The 22,158-nt window shown below is 37.4% G+C and overlaps 3 protein-coding genes across 20 annotated transcripts in view; 2 read left to right on the forward strand and 1 right to left on the reverse strand.

Moving 5' to 3' along the window:
• The window catches only part of VIRMA (vir like m6A methyltransferase associated), a 29,432-nt gene extending 27,225 nt beyond the window's left edge, over positions 1-2,207 (forward strand). The window contains exon 24 of the mRNA XM_026081004.1: positions 2-2,207. Within this exon, the coding sequence (XP_025936789.1) occupies positions 2-146 (145 nt within the window). The 3' untranslated portion in view covers positions 147-2,207. The remainder of the gene's footprint in view (position 1) is intronic.
• On the reverse strand, positions 172-21,864 carry LOC112973310 (RING finger protein 151-like). 14 transcript variants are annotated; one of them, XR_003255930.1, is made up of 11 exons: positions 21,734-21,842; positions 21,117-21,219; positions 17,071-19,371; positions 15,588-15,704; positions 14,420-14,645; positions 13,040-13,179; positions 10,946-11,108; positions 9,517-9,637; positions 7,570-8,480; positions 3,489-3,574; positions 172-3,361 (listed from the first exon to the last, which is right to left on the reverse strand). XR_003255930.1 is itself a non-coding variant. In XM_026081026.1 (10 exons), the coding sequence occupies exons 5-9, from the start codon at positions 14,623-14,625 to the stop codon at positions 8,244-8,246; spliced, it is 867 nt and encodes a 288-aa protein (XP_025936811.1). In that variant the 5' UTR covers positions 14,626-14,645; positions 15,588-15,704; positions 17,071-19,371; positions 21,117-21,219; positions 21,734-21,842; the 3' UTR covers positions 172-3,361; positions 8,238-8,243. The 14 variants fall into 14 exon arrangements, 11 of the variants coding, with proteins under 11 accessions (XP_025936811.1, XP_025936809.1, XP_025936810.1 ...); XR_003255931.1 differs by lacking the exon at positions 3,489-3,574; XM_026081026.1 differs by lacking the exon at positions 3,489-3,574 and having other exon boundaries at positions 8,238-8,480.
• Positions 21,249-22,158, forward strand: part of RAD54B (RAD54 homolog B) — a 69,522-nt gene continuing 68,612 nt past the window's right edge. For 3 of the 5 annotated variants that reach the window (XM_026081006.1, XM_026081009.1, XM_026081013.1), the window contains exon 1: positions 21,873-22,009. In XM_026081006.1, coding sequence (XP_025936791.1) covers positions 21,897-22,009 — 113 coding nt within the window. In that variant the 5' untranslated portion in view covers positions 21,873-21,896. Of the gene's footprint in view, positions 21,421-21,872; positions 22,010-22,158 lie in introns of those variants that run through there. The other 2 variants (XM_026081012.1, XM_026081011.1) reach the window with 2 other exon arrangements.

Below are 22,158 nucleotides of genomic sequence, written 5' to 3' on the forward strand. Positions count from 1 at the left end.
GTCATCTTAAACGTGCTTCCAGAGGCCGGGGTGGAATTGGACCGTCTTGGACAAGTGCTAATAGTAGTAGCAGTGGTGGCTCAAGAGGGAAGTTTGTTAGTGGAGGCAGTGGAAGAGGTCGTCATGTACGTTCCTTCACACGATAAAATGAGAGCTAAAGGAAAAGCCAACCATGTGGACTTCTTGTGAAGATGACAAAGAAAAATGGAGGCACTAAAGGACCAATTTGGAGTTACTGGGTATCTGGAGGACACCAAGAGAATATTTTTGTCTGAAGAAAACAGTTTTTGTTTGATACAAGACTTGAAATTTCAATAAAATTCAAGACTTTTTGTGTACAATTGTATATTTTTTGTTCCTTTTGAAAGAACGTTTTAATTTTTGTGGACTTTGGTAGACAATATTCAGTAAAGAAACTCTTTGAGTTAAGACTTGAAGGACTTTTAAAATACTCATTGTGCCAAAAGAAAGGTACAGGTGTGTTGTATGTGACTTATTACTGCAAGAAAATTAAAAAAATGTGTAAGGCAATTTTAGGTTTTTCTCTCAGGTTTAGAGCCGTTAGACCTTTTTTTAGCCAGTCTGTAATTAATGAATGAGGTATATCTGACCCACAGTTGAAGTAGCAGGGGAAACATTTAATAGAAGATTGACTTAATCTGTGAAAGAAAACAAATGTATAAATGTAATTTATATAAATTTTGTTGTACATTCTTGATGCCATGATGAGACACTTAAGATCCTGCACCTGTTGAAATCCACAGAAAATCTTCCATTGACTTCAGTGAGAATAAGATAACATCCTAGTATTTACTTTACCACTCCAGCTTATGTATTAGGAATATAAATATCCTTTCACTGGAAAACAGAATATGCTTCAAGGTTAGAAGGCAAGATACTCTTGTTTTGAGAGTCTGGAGTTAATCAGTTGCTTACTTGGCTGCAGGCTTGTGTAGTTGGGGAGAGGGGCTAGAGATAGATGTATGAACTGAATAACCTCAGAGTGAAGCATTAACACCAAACTTTTCTTTTGAATAGATGGTTTGGATTTGTGATTCTATAATTCTTCTTAGACTGAGATATATTGCAAAAAGAGAAACCTTGARAAGTAGGAATTCACAAAGAAATGTTACCACTAGATTTACCTCCAAATTTATTTTCATGTTAAACTCAGTGACTGAAGTAAGCTTTTTATATGCCTGCATTCCTTTGAGCTCCATGGGATTTCATAGAAATAACCAGTTCCCAATAACCTTGCGTTGGATATTTGGATGGGCTGAGCAGTGGTAGCTTTTTCTGAAAGACCATATAAAATTTTTACATATGATCTCCACCATTAGACTTCACTGAGTTGATCTCTTGACATTACAAAAGTGCTATAAAGGGGTCTTTGTCTACTCAAGCAAGACCTAGTTGTATTGTTCTTGTTTTAAGTAATCTTGCTTTGGACAGCTAGTCTGCATAGTATCATAAGCTTTAACACCCTGTTTTAAGTGTTCCCTAAAGTATGTGCATACTTTAAAATGAAAATTTTCAGCTTTATACTGACTGGCTAGATTAAGTAGGTTTTTATTTGAACTGTAGAAGGCCCCCTCTTGCATGTACTTTCTTCTGTGTGTGGAGACTCTGTGCCACACTGTCCCACAATTTCTGAGAGTTGATTAGTTTGCACAAAGTCAATTGACATAACCCATAAAAGTGGTAAAGTAAATTTTTCTATTGTTGACTGGGTGTGGTTAAAGGGAATAATATTGGTTTACAGAGGTATGTATTTTAACATTGTTTAGATAACAGGGTGAACAAAAATTGCTTGGAAGTCAAAACTTTCTGAATGGTAGAAATAACAGGAAGATGTAATTTTACAATGATGAACTGTAATGACTAAAATGGGTGGAGCTCTCAGACATTACAGGTATTAATACTATTTTTTTAAGGAGCACTGCATAAATATTTTTAAAGCTGACTAGCTCCTTTATGCCATGTGTTTAAGGTTTTTTATTTTTTTAGAAACTTTACAGCATTTGAAACTAGTAGGGATGTGAATGATTTGTTTTCAGTCAGGGAATTTGAAATGAAAAGTGAAGAAAAGTATCAAGCATGGAATAAATGTGTAAATATTCAGTACTGGTTCTTGAAAATATGAAATATGGCATGTCACACTGGTCATTTTCAAACTAAAGAAATAAAGGGTTGGTTACATTGTTCAAGATGAACACAATCTGTAAATTTAGTCAAACTTGAAAAAGAAGTATATGTCTAATTTTTGAAAATAATTTAGTTCTGAGGTCCTTTACTGCACAGTGGTTCCTTTCTTGGATAAATTTAACTTGAAATAATGCTGTAAATGCCATGTTTAAAATTTTGAGTTATTTGGTTTGACTCTTAATTCTTACCTTGAGCAAATAACATTTAAATCATTAAATTTCACTTTTTATATCATGCCAAAAAAGGAATTTAAGTTTCATTTCCTAACTGGAACACCAGAACACTGGAAGTGGCTAATGCCAATGTCAAAATACTGTTTAGTATCATACACTTACCTGATGAGCAAAGCACCTGGGAAGAGTGAGTAATGTTGAACAGTTCCACAATACAATACAGTTCTTCCTCCTAAAGTCCTGTGGCTGAGTACACAGACTGTGTGTCTGACAGTGTAYGTTAAGAAAAGGAGAAAATGTTAACAAGAGCTGCTCTTTAGGTTTAAAATTGTAAGAATTGCCTTGGTTAATTTAATGTCCTAGTTAAAGGATAGATAAATGCATAGAAGACATAGTTGATGGGCTAATGGTGAGACAAGTTGTGTGCATTTTTTTATTTTCAAAATCTTCAGCAGCTTGTTGCTTGTTATTCTATACTGTCTGCAGGCCAGATGTAGATGATGTATGTAAGCAGATAAACAGGTTCTTTGCAAGATATGCTACTCTTTAAAGTTGTGACATGCAAGCTTTTAGCCTTTTTTTTCACTGAGTAACTAGTCCCATCAGGTAAAAGAATATGCATGAGAAAGCTAATGCAGGCTGCATGCAGCAGATGCATGCTCTGGCTTGCCTTGTATCCTGACTGTTAATGTTTAAGCAAATGCATCTCAAGATTACAACTTATGAAGTGAAAATTTTGAAAGACTCTTGTTTTCCTGATCTTACATGTTCTTACCTCACATGTAGGATATATAGTGGATATGGAAAACCTACATTAGGGATAAGATCCCTTTAATTGACGGATAGTGTGGTTTCCCTTCTTGCCAGTTTATTATCCTGCTGTCTCTGCAGGACTGGCTGTCATACTCCTGCATTCTAGTTTTCGGCTTTGCTAGTTCTTCTCTCCTTCAAAATGGCTGCTCATCCCCTTCAGAAACTCCCATCTGGAAAGCAGGGAAAAACATCCTTGAGCAAGATTCTGTTTGATCAAACGCTTGCCTTAATTATTACTAAATATATATCCCCTGTACTTGGCAAAAAGTTACATGACTGACTGGTATACAGCCTTACCTACTTCAGTGCATTGACCCTCTATTACAGTTTATTCATGGCTTTCTGTACTGTGCATCCAGTATACTTGAAGTATGCTATTTCATCTGATAAAGAGGATACTCAAAATTAACAGAAAGAAGTGAAGCAAATTGCATTCATCATTATATATACCCTTTATTAATTCAACTTCTATACAAAGTGTACTTCAAATTGATACAAATACTGTTATTGTTTCTTTTACAGACTAGAGTTTAAAGTCCAAGATACCACTGTTTTATCCTTCTTTTATATATATAAAGGTAGAAAATGTAAATAGATTGGCAGTGAACCATAATGCTGGAAGACAGTTCAGTGTTTATTTGTTAATATAAAGTTGCATAGAATTGTAGGTCTTTGTAAAGGCATCTATCTGTGTGATAAAATCTCCCTGACCTACCGTTCTTCATCCAAGAAGCAGTACATGAGGAAGGAAAAGGCTAGTACTGCTCCATTTAAATTTAATTATCCAGCACTTCTAAATAAAAGCTATAGAAAAGCACCATGCCAAAAACATCAAGGAGAACAGCATATGGAAAATTTAAATTTAATTTGCAAGGCTCCCCACTCTGATATATGTCAGGAACTGTTTACCACCTGGGATTTACTAATACATTGAACTTATCAAAACCAGTGAGATAACACTTTTTTTCCCCAGTTAAAATACTTTATTGTAATATGTATTTTGCTTGACTGTACAAATTTGTTCTCTTCTGCCTTGACAAGAAACCATTGTATATGTGTGCTGTTTAATTTATCTGTCTTATGACTGTTAATCTAGTACTAGAATCATACTAACTAAAAACTCTTCACTTAATTAGTAAGACCAGCATAACTCTACCTTGAAACTCTTACATCTCACTCAGATGCATGCTTCTCTATTCTAGAAGCCTTTTGGAAAGTCTCCTTTAAACCTAGAAGCCTTCCCCCAAATTACTGTTACCTTTCACTAAAGAATGCAAGCCTAGCCACAGTGGTCCACACTGGCCAGGCCCATTGACAGTATTTTGCTTTGGGAGGAGAGAAGGACAGGGCATGTAGCTTTAATACTGAATGAAACAGAGGAAGCAGGTCTTGAACTTGACTTCTCAAATGGAGAAGTCAGTTTAAGGGAACTAATTTAAATAAAACTGACTTGACCTCTTATGTCTTCAGAATAAACATGTAAATTTTGATTTTCTTTCAAAGACAAACTTACCGCTGACTTTAAAATGCTAATTTATATAGATCCTTAGTGTTTGGTTTTTTTTTTTTTTTTACCCCATTTAATGTAATTGTCAGGATTTGCTCAACTCCTTATAATTTCGTGTACTCTACTCAACGGTTTGCTATCAGAGTTTTATTAGAGAATCTCCCAGGTTTGGTACTGTTACATTCAGTACCCACTTGGTTGTGGATAAAAGTTTAATTTCCTTTTAATTCTAATGCTATTTTAATTGTAATGCTGCAAGCTAGCAAGCTAACAAGTATAATGGTGAGCTGGTGCACAGGCTGGTGCAGCGCTCAGGCTGAGGGAAGTCGATGGAATTGCAGTTACTCTTTCTTTCCACCCTCCATTAATCTGGGCCTGCTCTACAGTTTATGCTCTCCCTTTTCTAGCTGCAAAGTGCTATTAGAAGCAACTAATGATACAACTGCTTGCATGGTTACTGGTCCATTTGAGTAACTGTTCAACTCGCTATCAGCATGGTCCCCATTGTGAGGAAACAGAATCAAGATGTGATTGTCTGAGAATATTTAGGATCCTTGTTACCAGTAATTCAATGCTCAAATCTTCCTGTAATGCAATTTTAGCAGCTTTTCATGTAATCCTAAAATGTGATTATAACTAGGGAATTATGCATTTCCAAGTGAACATCTGCACTTACTTTAAGTCTTCTATGATATTTGGACCGTTAGTTTTTATGAAAAGGACTAACAGACTATCTGAAAAAAAAAATCCTTTGCTTCTGCCAGCTGTTATTAAAAGTTGTAATACATAAGATTGGAAAAGCTAAATTTAGATAAAATTCTAACATAATGGGCTATTTAATTTCACTCTAGTTTAAGAAATAGGTAAAATGATGACTATGTTCAAGCATATACAACCCCGTGTGTGAGTGGTTCATTAGTAGAAGAAAGTCTTAAGTGCATCAGTTATCATCACTAAGGAATTTGATTAAGCTCAAATTTGAATGATTTTCCAGTGTAACTGGAGAGATCTGGTGTTATTAGCTAATATACCTCCATATACCTCCATTTAAAATATCTCTGTGAGTGCTTTCTTTCTGCTAAGGGAAACCCAAGCTGACAGGTCATTCCAGCTGCAGGTGGGCCCAGAGCATTTCCATTTTTGAACACTGAAAGTTCAAACTCCAGAGCTGGCAACTAGGAGCTACATAGACTGCACAGCAGAAAGTGCTTACTTTACACTGAGGAGCTGTTTTCTTGTGGAGTTTTATGTCTGTCCCCTTAGGATACAGACAGCAGACCAAATGCTAAGTAAATATTAAATAAACCCTATTTTCTGCACTAGAATTAGGAATGTCACCCTCCTATTTATAACTAAAAACAAATGCAGAGATCTAATTAGGCAGAAAGCATGGAGCTAATAATGTGCTTTTTGTGGTCAGAATGTAAAAGATAAGGTGATCATTACTGCCCTCCAATTCAGGAAGGATGATCCAGCTCATCTTGATAGGATGAAGGATATAGGATTTTGAAGGAATTTTCTTCTTTCACTTTAAGCAAGGTAGATAAAGTTACAGCACAGAACCTCACAGTTACAGTACACAGAAAAACATCCTGAAGAAACACTGATTCTAATAGCATGAAATCTGGAATTGCCAAGCAGCTTCAAAATTAGTGTGAATGCTGAAACAGAACCACAAAGACCACAAACACTAACAGCTCGCTTATTTAGAGCACAAGATAATAAAAGCATTCTTAGGTTCTAACTACAACTTTAATGTGTCCACTGATGTATGTGTAGTGACCACTGAATGCTTGGTGTGAATGAAGGTTAAATCTTAGCTACTATTTTACTGTCTCACATTGTTAGATATGGCTGCTTACGAGATGTGCTATGTCATGAGTTGGGTCATACTGCTGTAATGACCTAAATACTGTCAACAATTGTAATTTCATCTAGAATTTAAGTGTGAACTAAAAAACAAACATTTGGAAATAGCTCTTCCTATGAAGATTTTCTTTCAGAAAAAAACCTTTACAGGAGAGTTATTTCAGTCAATTTCTAAGTGCACACAAGGGCTGAACATGTGTATGTTTCCTTTCAGTGGCACTAAAGAAAAAAGAGAATTAGAAGGATTTATTAATGCCTGAAATTTAATTAAGAGAGCTCTGACCACACACCTTTATAATGTAGTGTATGTGCTAAAGCAGGTTGCTGCCTCTCTCTTTGGTTATGTTGTTAGCCACGAAAGCTTTGATCTGAGTGGCAGCAAGGCACACACAGTAGTGAATTTGCTTCCTAAACTAGAAAACTAGCTTATTGAGACTGTTGCACCTGCATACTGTTTTCCTGAAAGTTCAGAACTGATTTAGCACATTCGGTAAACAGGAGGCCAGGTTTCCCCCTAGTTACTCCACTGAAGAGCTGTAACAGAGGACAGAATATGGCTCAATTATAGCACTGAAAACAATACAAACAGGCTGTGTGAGAAGTTTAGAGAAAACTCTTTGAACTGTACAAATTTCTCAAGCATACTGCAGTCCTTACAGGCAAATGCCCCCTTGTTTCAGGATTTGTGGGTCTATTATAAAATCCTAGCTCTTGTGTAGTATGCTTGAGTACTAATAAGAAAGTCCGAAGTCCATATGACTGTGCAAATGTTTGTCCACTGTGGATACTGATGTTCAAGTAGTCTTAAACCTGCCAAAAGAAAAAGATACTAAGATATTCATATATGCTTTAAAGATATTGAGTACTGCATAGGTTGGTCTTCAGCTCAAAGGTCCCTGTAGAAATAGCCGATATTTTCACATCAAGGAAATAGCGTTGTGAATTGTGAAAACATGCAGAACTCAACATGCATTATTACTGACTAGGTAATAGAAATATTACCAAAGTGACAGAGGTATGGGAATGAACATCAACAGCTCTCTAGCCGTGCTGCTCAAATACAGCCTCCCCAAATTTCTGAATACAAAGCAAGATCCACTCCTGCAAACTCCTTCAAGTTACGCACACACCTGTATAAAAGATTTTAGATGACACCATTACCTTGATCTTTGGTATTATTCTCTTATCAAATGTGTATCAGCCTGGGAAATTAGAGCAGCTCTAAAGTAAAACTCTTACTTTCTATTACTGACTTTTCCTAAAATTAAACTACATCCCAAATGTCATAACTGATTATAAAAACTTAAATGCACTCTAAAGGACCAGGAAGGAGAAAAACTTTATGTATCATTTAATTTAAAAAGTTCTAATTTCCAGGCTTGAAGGAATCCTGTAAATGATGCACTGAAGAGCTATGAATCAAGCCTCTCACCCCCATCTTATGAAAACATTAGCTAAAAATGTCTTTTAAAATTACAGGTTTTAAAGTCCAATGTTCCATAGGAGAAAATTCCCCTCATTAGTTTCTATAGCCCAAGAGGGAAAAAGTAGTAATTTAGTTTTAAAAAGAAAACAAGTAAATCAGAAATGATATGAAGTTTACCATTCATTCATAGAAAGCAGAAACATTTGCCAGACAAAGAAATTAAAGAAAATGTTTTTGAGCTTACTTCTATTTAGATAACCGTAACTTCCCTAGGTTTTCGTTTTACACTTTCTAGTCGTGTCAGAGGGCGGAAGTTTGTTGACTTCTTGTTTCCTTCTGTAGTGTTTAATCGACAGTCTTTCTGTAGGCCTTTCAGAAGCTCCATTAATTCCCGCTTCTCTAGCTCTGCCTGCTCCAGCTCTTGACGATGCTGTCTCTCTGCAGCCATCAAAGACCGTACATCTGACATCATGCGTGACATCTGACTCTGAAAAGCAAATAGAAACTACTGCAAGAAACAAAACCAAACTCTTTTCTAGTGATGCTGATATGAAGGTGAAATGGCCATGCATATAGGGCAATGGATTCTAAAGAATAGGCAACACTGAAATTATCCAGCGTGTTTTTTGATAGCAGAACAAATGTAAACAAGGTGAGACACAATCCAGCATTCACCTTCTGAGATGGTCTTGTTTCAAAGATTCCAATAGAGTTTTCCCAAGAAGTACAAGAAGTTTTCTATAAAGTGTAATATTGGCAGTAGATTTACCTGGTTGCTGCTTAAATTTTGTATTTCAAGACCCCAACCAAAATAAGGTTTTGGTTATGTTCAGATACATTCTTCAAGGATTTAAAACCAAATCTCATAAGAAAAATGTAACATACACAATATCTCAAGTGCTTTGGGCTTTAAAAATCATTACTTATTCTGTGATATAATAAGAACTGGACAAATGACAAAAATAATCAAATAATAAGCAAAGGCTATATTAAGTTTACTGTGCAAGTCTCCAACCCTTTCACCACAGTTGAACCATACTGTAAATATCACTGTCTACAGTAGGGCTTCTGTGTCAGTATTGGATTAAGCTACTTTGGACAGCACTAAAACAGGAGCTGGATTTTTAACTACATCCAGTCTGTGAAACACACTCTATGTTTAGGCACAGAAAATGAGTTTCAGACTGATTTACCGACACGTTATGCGTACACAGAACAATGCGGTCCAGGCTATCCAGGCGAGCTCCAAATGAATTTGAAGAAGATAAACTGCACTAGTGCAGCACTCAGCCTGCTTCTCAACAGAACTCATCAGCCTAGGCAAAGCACTGTGCTAGCAGCTGTCCTGTTTCCCACAGTTAATGGGAACGCTTATCTCTATGAAATTCTACATTTATGAAATGTAATAAGAAATGCAAGTTTCTTTGCACAGAATAAAAAATGGAGACTTCTACTGGGAAGAGCAAAAAAAGAAAAACTATTAGGAGGAAAAAAAAAAGAGAGAAGAAAATGATCATATTTACCTTTAGTTCTTCAATTTCATTTTGCAGAATACTCTCTTTCTGGACCATATGTCTTCGCTGTGAATCTAATCTTGACTCCATCTCATGCTTTGCCTCCTCCACTCTGCAGATCATTTCTGACCTAAAAAAAGTTCATTTATCCTTTTCAATCTTGTAAATATGGCAAAAATAAATTTTCAAATTCCAGAAAGATTTCTTGCAGCCAAACAGCCTGAACCAATTCCCACTGCACTCTACAGGACACCTCTCATTCTTGCTGCTCATCATACAATATTCAGTATCCTCCTTTTTCCCAACCAGAATGCCCCAGTCAAAAAAATACTAGCATCAAAAAAGAGGGTTTGGTGCCCAAATGCAACAACAATGGAAAACATATATAAGGGACAATCCTATCATATTTCTTAAAAAATTCTAAGAGCTCAGGATCATATATGTTGAGCCTTAACTGATCTATTGCCTTTTACCTATAGTATACACTTGGTTAATATTACTAAGCACAAGTAGTCTTTATCTTGACTGTGAGTACTGTGAGTATTATAGTATCTGTAAACATGTAATCTTGTCACTTTTATGGTGGACATTAAATAATAGGATACACTAAACTATTATAACTTGCTCATAGCCAAAAACTAACTGTTACTACGTTAACCTTTCGAGTTTAGAAACTAGGCAAGCTAGCATCTTTATTAGTGGAATTCCTTTGTGTCCCAATGCACTTAAAAAAAGATCCGAGTCTGACTTCACAGCAATGTTCAAGAGCACAGGACTTAAAGAACAAGTTAAAAGAGAGAAACAAGAAGGAACATGGGAAAAACAGTCCAACTGGAACATTATGGAAAGGAAAAACTAGAGTAACATATATAAGAAGAAAAAGAGGAAGTTGGAAAGAACCAGCATATTCACTACCTACCATGATTTTAATCAAAATTTAAAACTGGATTCTCAGAGGGAGAATCTAGTAGAGAGAGACTACAGTACAGACTCTCTACCAGCCAGTATCTGCCTTTAACTGCCAAAATGATTGGAGATTTTTATTTTCAAGAGTTAAAAAAAAAAAAAAAAGTAATTATTAAATAATGCCACTCGGCCTCCATACCAGACAAAGGGAAAAATGAAATTGTTTGTTAGCTTCAGTTTAGTTCCTGGAAGGTATTTTGCCGTTTTATGTTGTCAGTTCACAATTTTGTCGAACTGCAGCCAATGATCTTTTAAGATTTGTAATGACTCGGACAAAAGAACAATAGCAAAAAAGTCAAAACAGTGAGTTTAAAGACTGCATTGACATATAAAAATACTCTGGCCCATTAACATCAACTGGTTAATGGGTTATTTAACAGATACCAGAATCCAGTGCTAGTATTTGAAACTCTCTACGCGGTGACTTTAGGCCCAGATTAAAACAAACATCAAAGGAACAGAAGATTTGTACCGAAGTAGTTCTAGCTCAGTTCTTAGCTCTGCTACACAATTATGCTGTGTGTCTTCTGCGCTGAGAATGGTGTAACCACAACCATTGGGGCATTCACGGCTCCGATATTCACAGACTGCCAAATGACCATCTAAGTTACGTCGTTCAATCTGAACTGTACAACCTGAACAAGGAACAGTAAGATAAGCCAGCCATTTACAACAAAAGCATTTTAAATAATTCCAAACAAAAACACTCAAGCAAGCAAGCCACAATAACAGATTGACAGTTGCTTAGCTCAAGGTAAAGCAATGAAAAGAGTAATTTCTTTAGAATATGGGTTGAGATCATTAAAACACACATACTAGTAATAATACAGACTCTAAGAGTCTTACCGGTGGTAGGTATTTTCTGTAAATTATTCTGTCACTAGTCTAGCATTAGTGCAACTTCAGTAATGACAACGCTGATGTCAAGCTGAGACTATAGCAGCTTGCCTGCACTTCTACCACAGACTGCAATGATTTGAACTGAAGAAGAATGAAAATGTGTTTAAAAAAAAAAAAAAGTAGACCTCAAAAATAGAAAAAAAGTGTAAGGACACATAGTAAACCAGAGGGTGAGCTGGAATGGAACCTTGTTTTCCTGACCATTGATCTTGAGCATGACATACTAGACCACATAAATAGTCAAGAACATTTATTTATGACCCTTGAAGAACCAGTTGCAAAACCAGAAGCATTTACACAAAAATTATAGGATATAAACTTTACAAATCCATAGTGACTAAAAATAAAATATGGAGAACCAAAAAAGAACACCACATAAACTGTTGCCATGTTTAACACACTAAACTTTGAAGTTTGTAGTCTTTTAATCTTAGACAATGTTTGCTGTAGTATATATTTTTAGCTTGCATTTCATTTAAAGATAAAAGAGATGTAAGAAAACTGAAAGAAACAATAGTACAATGAAACTTGTCAACAAACTATTCCAGAAAATTACAAAAGACAGCTCTCTAATGGAGATTTACTAATAAATATTATGATAGTAATTGAGGTACTTTGGAAAATACTCTGACGTACTTTTGAGAAAGAGTTCAAGATATTTAAGAATCCTCAGTCCCCAGAATATGATACATAAGAGCTAATGTGTAGTAACTGTATAAATGCTACTTAATCTGTTTTGGTAGAAAGTAAAACTGGTTAATTTAAAGCATCTACAACAGTCACTTACTGCTGAGAGAAATGTTAACTTCCAGTAGAGCAATACTAGCACCTTAATCTTCTCATTATTAATTACAATGGCAGACTTGACTATGCCCTTTGTATCATTTATTAGAAATTATATCTGCCTGGTAACATAGCCTTTGGAATAAAGCTGACTGGGAAACTTTAAAGGTATGTTTCTTCCTCAGGAAATGCAGGTTTGTTGAAAATAAAGACATGAACATATCAATTTTGGCAAAACTTTAGTTCAAAAAAATTCTCACATACAAGATAGGTTTTTGTTAAAACTGAGAGAAAGTGAGTGACTGCGCATGAAGGATACACACCCAGGCAACTGGCTGTTTTAAAAATAAATAATGACCTATAAGCATGTGACTTCTGTAGATGCTATTACATTGATTCAGTCACAACAATAAACAGTCAAAGCTGAAAGACACACTYATAACTTGACAAAAAGCAAAAGAAATGCACTACTACATTTTGACAAATTTGAAGTCGATCTTTCTGATTCAATTTAGTTAGTTTTTGGATAAGAAATTGTTGCTCGTGATCAGGATTGCCACAAATTAGGAATAAATTTTGTACAAAGATTGCTGCAAGGAGTACTAATGCTTTGACTTTCTGTTTAGCTCTTTTTGTATCTTTGCTAAACAGTAGCACTCATGAACAAGAGATCATGTCCATACAGAGAGGCACCAGGGGTAGTACCTACTTGTTTCTGCCAAAAGAATATTTTCTTGGCTCATTTCGGTCTAGCATTCAGAAGATCGTGAGGAGTTCAACCCAGAAGCAAATGAATGGCCATTTTTGCCATTCTGTTGGACAAAAGATGACAAATACATGTTCTCTGAATAAAGACAATTCAACTTCTTTGAACACTACTCACCAGCATTGGAGCAAAGTATCTGACTGTATTCACATTCTCTTTCATGCCTGTCTATAGACTCTAGAGAACAAACCATTTCACAGCCATACTCTCTGTTTTTGCAATGTAGCTGAAGACGGTTTAAATCATTTTTCATATATCTATATGAAAAAAAAAAAAATCAAATCGTGGATGAAGAATACATTATTGAAAATCTGCATTTTCCAATTTCAGGAAGAGAAAGTGGAATTTTAATTTCCATGAAGAAAACTGATTTTATATATATATATATATATATGTGTATATATATAAAAATAAATATTTTAGCATTCAAGTGACCATATTGAAAACATGAAAGACCACGTTGGCTTAAAATGAGAGAAGCAACATTAATGGAAAAAGTTACTCTCCAAAATTAACCATGCAAATGAATTCCTGAATAAAGTTTTAACTGTATCCTTTAATTAGCTCAGCAGATATTAACAATAATAAACACTTAGGCTACAGATCAATAGTCATTCACCATTTAAGTTTTTTGTTTCCAAACATGCCAAACTAAATTGAGTACAATAAGCACAGACAAAACAAAGTATAAATTAAACTTTGGGATTTTGTCCACATTACACTCCAATTTTCCATACAGTATGATCTCATCACTGAAAAAAATAATGGAAATACCAGAGTTAAAACTCTCAGTAACAGGAATTAAATTAATCATAACATAATTTGTTAATTTGCTTGAGCAAGATTAGAAAACACAGGGGCTAAAGACCCAGCAGTATCTCCTGATAAAACTGTGTGTGCTGGCAATAGCAGGAATTGCAGAAAAGTGACTTGCAAAAACAGGCTGCTTTGTGTGACGAGGATCAACACAGATACTCCTATGGCTAAAGACCTTTTTTTAAAAGGGATTTGAAAGCAAGAAGTCTTATTCATATCTACAGGAACCTATTCATTACAAACCCAACTACAAAGATACTGTAGTATGGCTGAGCAGAAAAACTAAAGATATATAACGTTTAGTGATTGTTGCTGTCAAGAGCTGCATTGCCTGGTTTCTCTAAAAGAGATGGAAAAGTCTTTTGGTGCTGTAAAAGAGATTCAGAATAATATCCAGAAAGACATCTACAATCAACACTCACAACATAAAAAGGTGGAGAGCAAACTAAGTGTTCTATCCATTCTGAAATCTTTAATACCTCAAAAGTCAGTTAGAATAAATAGAAAATGTTAGTGTTCTCATCCAATGTTAATGTTCTCATCCAAGTGATCAGTTTCTGCCATAGGCATATTGCATAAGGATAATCTGAGTGACAGTAAATGAGAAGAGATAAAGCTCTGCAGGCAAAGTTGAGAAATCCTATATTTATACAATTTCAACATAGAGTGATTGTTGTATACCTGTAAAGAGGTCGTAGCAAAGATACATCAAGCGTTTGTCTGTCTTCAGGGCAGTTACTGTGATGAATGAGCCATCCATGTATACAAGCAGTACAGAAAGCATGCTCACATGGAGCCTGTAATGGATCTTCTAACACATCTCGGCAGATGGAGCATAAAAGTCCTTCATTAACGTAGCCAACAAAACGCTCAATATCATAGCCCATGCTTTCCACACACTTTCAACCTATTAAAAGAACATACAGAAACAAAGTATTTGTCCTGAATCCACAGGGCTAAATCCACAAAGGGCCTGGAAGCAGTTAGAGAAAGCTGGAAACTTAAGGTGCATGTAGAACTTAACTGGTGAGAATGCAAACACTTATATATTTTGGAGACTTTGATATCTCAGTGAGAATTCGAGGATTTTACTGCTAGACTTCAGCATCCTAGTTTTATATCAAGATTCTCTGAATGCTGAAAGCAAAAACATTAGCAGATGCATGATCTTTGCTTGTTCCGAACTCTGCTATTGAACATGTTTCTCATAGCCATTGTGAAACATACAGTTTCTATTTACCTGAATTCTACCTGAAGTAGAAACGTCAAAATGTTCATATGAAAGTGCTTGCTTTCTATTTTATTGCCTTTTATATAATGCCTAACAAACTTAAAAATAGTATCCTTACAGATAACAGCTGTGGTACTTTCAGCCAGCAGATTTTGTATTTTGTGTTGCTTTCATACTGGGGGGGGGGGAGGAAAAGAAAGCCATCCCTAAGATTCATTATTTGCTGTAGACTTCCATTCTGTAAGGAACAGCATGAAATCTCCACATGCCTAGAGAAGCACACAATCTTCAGGAAGAAAAAGAAGCCAGAACCGCAGCTAACCTTGAAACATCTTCTCCTTCAGGGTCTGTTTTTATAATACTGATTGCCTTTTAAACTGATTTGAAAGTTTTGTGAAGAAGAACTAATAAGCAATACGCCTTTATTAAAATTCTCTCAGGAAAAAGTTACTAGAATTTGGTAAGACTCCACAGAACTCACTTAAAAGGACAGTGTTTTAGCCTTTGCATTCCTCTTAATCATATAAACTTATTTTTCCAATACCACTGAGAATCACAAAACAGGTTTTTAATATTTTTGAGGTTTTCTAAATAAAATAGAAAAGCAAGAAATCCTACCTTTTTAGATTTAACTACATAAATACCTAGTTTGTCCAAAGACTTCGGAAAGAGTTTTCAGATCTGTAAGATAGTAGTACTTCCTTCCTTCAGTTTCTCTTCACTGCTTTATTATGTCTATGAGAAAATTAAAAAGAACAAGCCTCAGCTGTGTCCCCTAAGTTACTGAGTCCTATGCCTAACCAGCTAGCTGCGGAATAGACCACTGTCCTAAGAGCCCATTAAAACAAAGCTTTCAGAAGCATGTCACTATGAAACCTACCACTGAACACGAGATTTGACTAGAAAAAAGTCAAGAGTGCTAATGTAATGTTTTTAGGAAGTGTCTGGTGATTTAGGACAATGGATCTAGGCAATAAGTGAAATGTTTGTAAGACAAAGTTATAACCACAAACTGTTATAATAATAGATTTTTAAAGTTATTTCTGCCAAATTATACTTTAAGGTACTGATTTATAGATAGAATAAAAGGAACAATTTAAAATGATTTAAAAAACCCTAGGAATAGATATGCCTTGGTTTTAACTGGCATTAGATCAGTGCTGGTGAAAGTCCATATTAATCTTTTCATTATCACTAGTAATATATTTGAGACATGAAAAGGATAAAACACAAAAAAATTACACATTTTTCCAGAGTGTTTTACTTTAGAAAAACAGAGTAAGGACAGTTTTTCCTTTCCATTTTAATTCCCATTATGATTTCTGTACCTTATAAGAAATATCAAAGTCAGAACTTGCAACTGTTAACTTTTCATTATAAATAAAAAGTAACTGTGGGAATCCCAACAGAACTGAAAGTTCTGACATAGGGGTAGTGAACTCTGCAGCTAGATGAAGCAAGAGATTAGAAACAGGTATCTATCTATGTCAGAAACGGATGTTTTTTTCAGAGAATGAAACAGCTTTAGAGTTTTCCAGGGTCAGAGGCCTTTTTTTTTTTTCTTTTTGCCAAACAAAAAAATGTAGAACTTGGCAAACATTGTTCTCCATCCCACATTCTTCCTCCAAAGCATACTTCCACACAGAACAGTGGGGAAAAGAGAAAAAAAACCCTACCTATGGAAAAGAGTCAGAAAGTATGAACCAGTTTGAGCTGTCCAAGATTAAATGCAGAGATTAACTGAAACTTGAAGAATACAGTATTTTAAAGCTTGCAGCAGTGTACATATATGTTTAATATAAATGTCTGTAATTTTTAAAAAATTACCTTCCTTGTAAAAATCTTGCTGATTTACAGAGTAGGGTATCCTTTTACAGATGAGGAAACTAATCCACAGAAAACTAATGTGCCTTGGGTTATATAAAGCCAGTAAAAGAACATCTTCCCCAAATCACTTAACCCCTCTTCCCTCCTCCCCCCAAACCCCATATTATTTAACTTCCCTAGAAAATATTAGCTAGAGTCTTATTCTCTTAAAGTACAATAAAAGCAAATACTGTAAGTGCAATAAGGTTCTGCTGTGCATAGTAACAAGACAAACCTGGCAAATTAACATGGGGTTTAACTCACAACTTTAGTCTCTTTCCGTTTACTGATGTAGATATTTATTACAAAACTGAACACAAGGCTGCCATTTAATTTTGAAGTCTTATATATTTGTCTGTAAGATTGAAGAAAATGAAACTCAATATTATTAAAATATTGCAACTATCATATTTCTTAAAATGATGAAAGAGTCTTACCTAACCTGGTTTTATCCAGACATGATATGCAGCTCATCTTTAAAACAGAACTGTCACAGTCAAGTTCATAGTACTGACAAACAACATGGCTCTGATTTTCAGCATAACTAAGGATGCTCACTTAAAAAATTAAAAAGGAAATCATTGCTTAAATGCCCTATGCTGACGTCTAATAATTTTGATGACTTTCAAAGAGCATTTGTACCATCTAGTCAGAGTTCTGATTTATTTATCTATGCTGCTTTCAATCTGAATCAGAACTTTCTAAGAACAATATGGATCCATAAGGACTAATGTTAAATTTTGTTCTAAAGTGAGAAACTACATTTGCAATTCCTCTTAAATGAGTACAATAGAAACCTGGAATTGAGAAGATCCTATGTTGTGTGTCCGACTAGCAAAGCATACCTTCACTGATTATGAAAAGTGCTTATGTTAATGGCGTGTTTGTTAAGATTAGGGTTACTAAAATCTGTAACGAAAGTGTACAGAATACAAACAAGCATACAATTACCTAGATAGAAGACTCATCATCTGCTACACAGTTTCTACATTGTGTTTTGTTTCTACTGGCATGCTGTAGTACAGCCAACTCCATGGCTTGTAGACACATCTGAGCTAGTTTTTGATTAGTTGGGTCACCCACTAACTGGGTGACCTACTGACAGTGTTGCCACAGCAGCATGGAGTGTAACCCATATAAACTCCTGACAAAGTCGCAAGTAGTCTTCACAGCCTGCATTTAGCTTCGTGCTTCTGTGGCTACACTGTTATCGACAATACAAGCTAACTACATTTACAGGTATCCTGGATATGCTATTCCTTTGGCTGCAGTATGGATATGTTTTAGAAGTGTCTGCTCAAGAAAATACTGCATTATGAAGACGACAACCAATTCTTTTCATATTGTTGTTTTCTTGTATGCTTTTATAGGTCTCCTGCAGAGACAGGAAGTTCAGGACTTTGCTAGTTCAGGGTGAACACAACAAGCACTATCTTTGTGCAAAGTTGTGATCGTAAGGAGAGGCCAGCAAGGAACACAATGCAAAGTTTAAAAAGTGGAAAACAATGCTAATCACCATCAGCAGAATGTGAAGTCAAGTACTAGCTCCCAATACTGATGTAAGCATTGAAATATACACTATGTTTTTGCTGGAGGACTGTTTACTGGCACATGTACATTCTACCATTTGAATGGTGAGCCTAAAATTTTGGTTTGGCTTGGTGAATCCCAGAGGATCCAGCTTTTAGAATATTTTCATAGCATTATAATATTTTTAAACAGAACTGTATACATTTTTGCTGTCCTAGAGTTTCTGTACTAATGGAACCGTGGAGGTAGTAAGTTACATTTCACACTCACTTTGCTGAGATCTGAACACTCAGCCTTGCTGACACTCTTTGGCTTATTTTAGCATGTTTGATGTCTATCAGAATGGAGGAAAGAATATTTTCATCAAGTGGGAAACAAAAACTTCATTTGAACTTGACATAAAAATGAAGTGTCTCAGATGTATATATAAAAAAACCCAACCCAAAAGGGAGTTTAAATAGAAGGTGGATGGGAACTTTGAGGTAAATGATACACTCAAGGTGTTTTTGATAAAAACTTCAGTAAGTTTTAAAGACTGATGTTGTAGCAGCACCTACACAACGCCAGGGTCCTTGTGGCTGGTATAATGAGTCAAGGCATGTTTTCACTTTGAAACCTAAGACAATGTCTTTCACTAAAGTCCCTGTCATGCCCTCTGCCAGTAGTAAGTTCTTGACCTGAAGAACTGGAGATGTTTTATCTTCTGCCAACTTCAAGAGATGTACATTAGTCAGGAGACAAGCAGAGGGAGAGCAGCAGATACATGCCAATCTATCTAGCAGTACAGACTGCTTATTTCAACCAAACAAATTGCATCAGTTTCAACTTCTATTCTTCCCCAACGATTTTTCTTTTCTTGACTTTGATCTCAAAACCTCTTCTCATGCTTTGCTAGCATTTCCAAACCTTGTCTTGCCTTTGCTTTTTCTAGTCCTCAAGTTTGCCCATCGCCTGGCTGTTACCAGCAACAGCGTCCCTGAGGATCTGGAATTTGCAGGTGCTAAACCTAGAAGGCAAGAAAAGACAAACTATGACATGTTGCTTGGTTTCCGTTGTTTCAAATACATTTCATTTCTCCCTCCAGTTTTTGACATGCCACAGTCTCTCCCCATACCAGAGATATTACTTCCTTTTTTAGTAGCTGTCATCCCATGTTGTCTGCAGATACACATCCACACCAGCCTTGGTGCAGGCTATGGCATGCACCGCCTTTGCACAGACGTTGCAAACATATAATAGCAGGAAGAAAAAGGATGGGATGCAGTTCCCAACTAATTAATGGCATAGCTTGCCAAATGTCTGGCACTAATTAAGGATACTCCATTGGAAATCAAGACAGTAAAAATCAGATTAATGACTTGCATTTTTTCTTCTGCACTAGTTTCTAATTTTGGAAAAAAAATGTTCTTGCTCCAGGTGACAAAATAAAGCAAAGCTGTTTGAAAGGCTGGAAGGAGTTATGAATCATCGGATGTGTAGCACTAAGATACCACTTCTACAAGTCCCATGTGAATAGGAGAAAAGCAAACTATGCAGGGCTCAGTGATGAGGTGACATTAAGATTCTGCTAAAACCCACTACTGCTGCTGCTTCTATTTTCACAAGTGGTTATGGTCAAAAATATACTGTGCTTTAAATCCTCCTATATAGCAACATTTTAGAGTGTCTTATGCCACTGTCAGTCACTGCAACCCAGTTTAAGCCAGCATTAATGTCAAAAGAAGCAGCCTCATCCATTCAACTGTGAGAGCAAAAGCTTGATGAATTGTAGGGATAATTGACCTGGTTTAAGACTGAACTGGCAGAAAAAAAAAGTTTTAACTTTAACTGTGATCCTACAGTAGTCTAAGTCAATCTACCTACTAATTAATGTTCTTTTAGCCTTTTTCTGCTTCTTCTCTTGAATCAGTTGGAACAGTTCATGTGGCCCTTTCCTCATCTGGCTCAACACACTAACCAGACAGGAAACTATTCACTGATTTGCTAGGTTAGGTTTTGTTGTATTAATAGGCTAAGAAGGCTTAGCAAAAGTTACAGTGATTGAGGAACTGGTGCAATACAGTGGATGAGAACCTGTAGCCAAGGCAGAAAGGAAAGAAAAACAGCAGCGGTGATCCTAATTAAGCCTGCTACAGAACTACAATCTCAGATCGGTTCCCCAGACTGGTACAACATGCAGTCACATTAACGTTTGTGCCAGCAAAAGAAAGGAAGCAGAAGGGACTGGACTAAGAGTAAATGGCAAGCTAACAGTGATGAAAAAACCTGTGCCTTCAGCAACAGAAACTTCTATGATAACCAGTAAGAGCTATACTATCAATTTAAGGTCAATGCCTCTATCAGGAACCATTTAAGAAACTGGAACTGCTTTGATAAGGCAAATTTTTATGTAACACTTTAATTTGCTCTCCCATTGCAAAACCTACCCTTCAAGCAGAGCAATACAAGATATTTAACTTATAGACTGCTTTTTTGTGGTTTTGAAGGTCTGAAACGCTGGTAGACAGGACAAAGGACAAATGACAGAAAAGTGTCACTCAAAGGGCTCTGGTGGAGAGGACCTTTGCATAGATAAGAGAAGGGACTCGGGGTTATGTATGGAGAAATTGTTCTGGAACTACAATTGATCATGTTGTTAGGGTAGAGAGAGAAAGAAACAGAATTGGAATAGATATTGGCCCATACTGGAGCACCAGCATAAACATTGAGCAACCACTCCTAAGCAGATTCAAACAATTAACACATGCTTACCATTATCCCTTTGATCTCTTCTAGGAAACAGTTGAAAAAACCGCCATCTGTCAGGCACAGGGACACAACTTCCAGCCTGCACTGCCTACAAAACTGGCCGGGCCTGCATGCGGCAAGTAAACCCAAACAAACACTAAGTTCCTTGTACAACACTCCCAGTCCCCCACCGCCCTGCCCCACAGCTCAGCTCCGCAAAGGTGTCCGGGGACTGCCACCCCCCAGTACGATTTGCCTGCCATTTCCACAGCCCGTGAGACTACCGACTCGGTAGCCACGGGGCTTCCGCCCTGCCGGTTTCTTTCAGGTGAGGCGCACACTTTCCGGTGAGATTTCTCCCCTTCCTTCCCCTCAGCCCCGCGCGTGGAGGGCGAGTAGCGGCCCGCCGGGGGCGCCCGGAGGCACGAACGCCGCGAGCCGCGGGCGACCGTTGCGGGTGTAACGGTCGCCGCGAGCCGCGCGCGACAGACGCCACTTCGGCCCCGCTCCCTCCCCCGCCCTCACCGGCACGGCTCCCGGGGCGCCCCCACGGCAGGGAAGGGCAGAGTGAGCCCGCCCGAGCCGAGCCCGTCGCTGCCCCAACGCCGCCGCCAGCCCTCAAGCCCTCCGCGGCCACCCACCGACTCACGGAGCCCTCCGCCGCCTCCCACCAACACCCTCCGTCACTCGGCGTCGCGAAAGGGCGAGGCTGCTTTTGCTGCCGATGTTGCTTGACGGCCGCGCGTCACGCCCCAAGGAATACGGCCTCTCGGCCATACTGTGTGTGGCACAAAAGCCTCACGCATGCGCAGTCCCCAACAGACTAAGGGAGGGGGCACCCTCCCCATGAGCCGCCCCGCAGGTCGGCACCAGAGGGCATTACGCACGCGCACAGCAGCGGTTCCCGGGCGGGTAAGGTCAGGCATGCGCAATTGARCTAACGGCAGGCACGCGCCAGGAGCATGCGCACTTGGTGGAGAGTCCGGCACTCGGCGGGCTGAGCCGCGAGGGGCGCATGCGCGCTGCGCCAAGCGGGTTGACGGGAGCCGGCGGCTGCGGCGGGACA

Source organism: Apteryx rowi, unplaced genomic scaffold, assembly GCF_003343035.1.
Source record: "Apteryx rowi isolate R43461 unplaced genomic scaffold, aptRow1 scaffold_533, whole genome shotgun sequence".
NCBI classification, from domain to species: domain Eukaryota; kingdom Metazoa; phylum Chordata; class Aves; order Apterygiformes; family Apterygidae; genus Apteryx; species Apteryx rowi.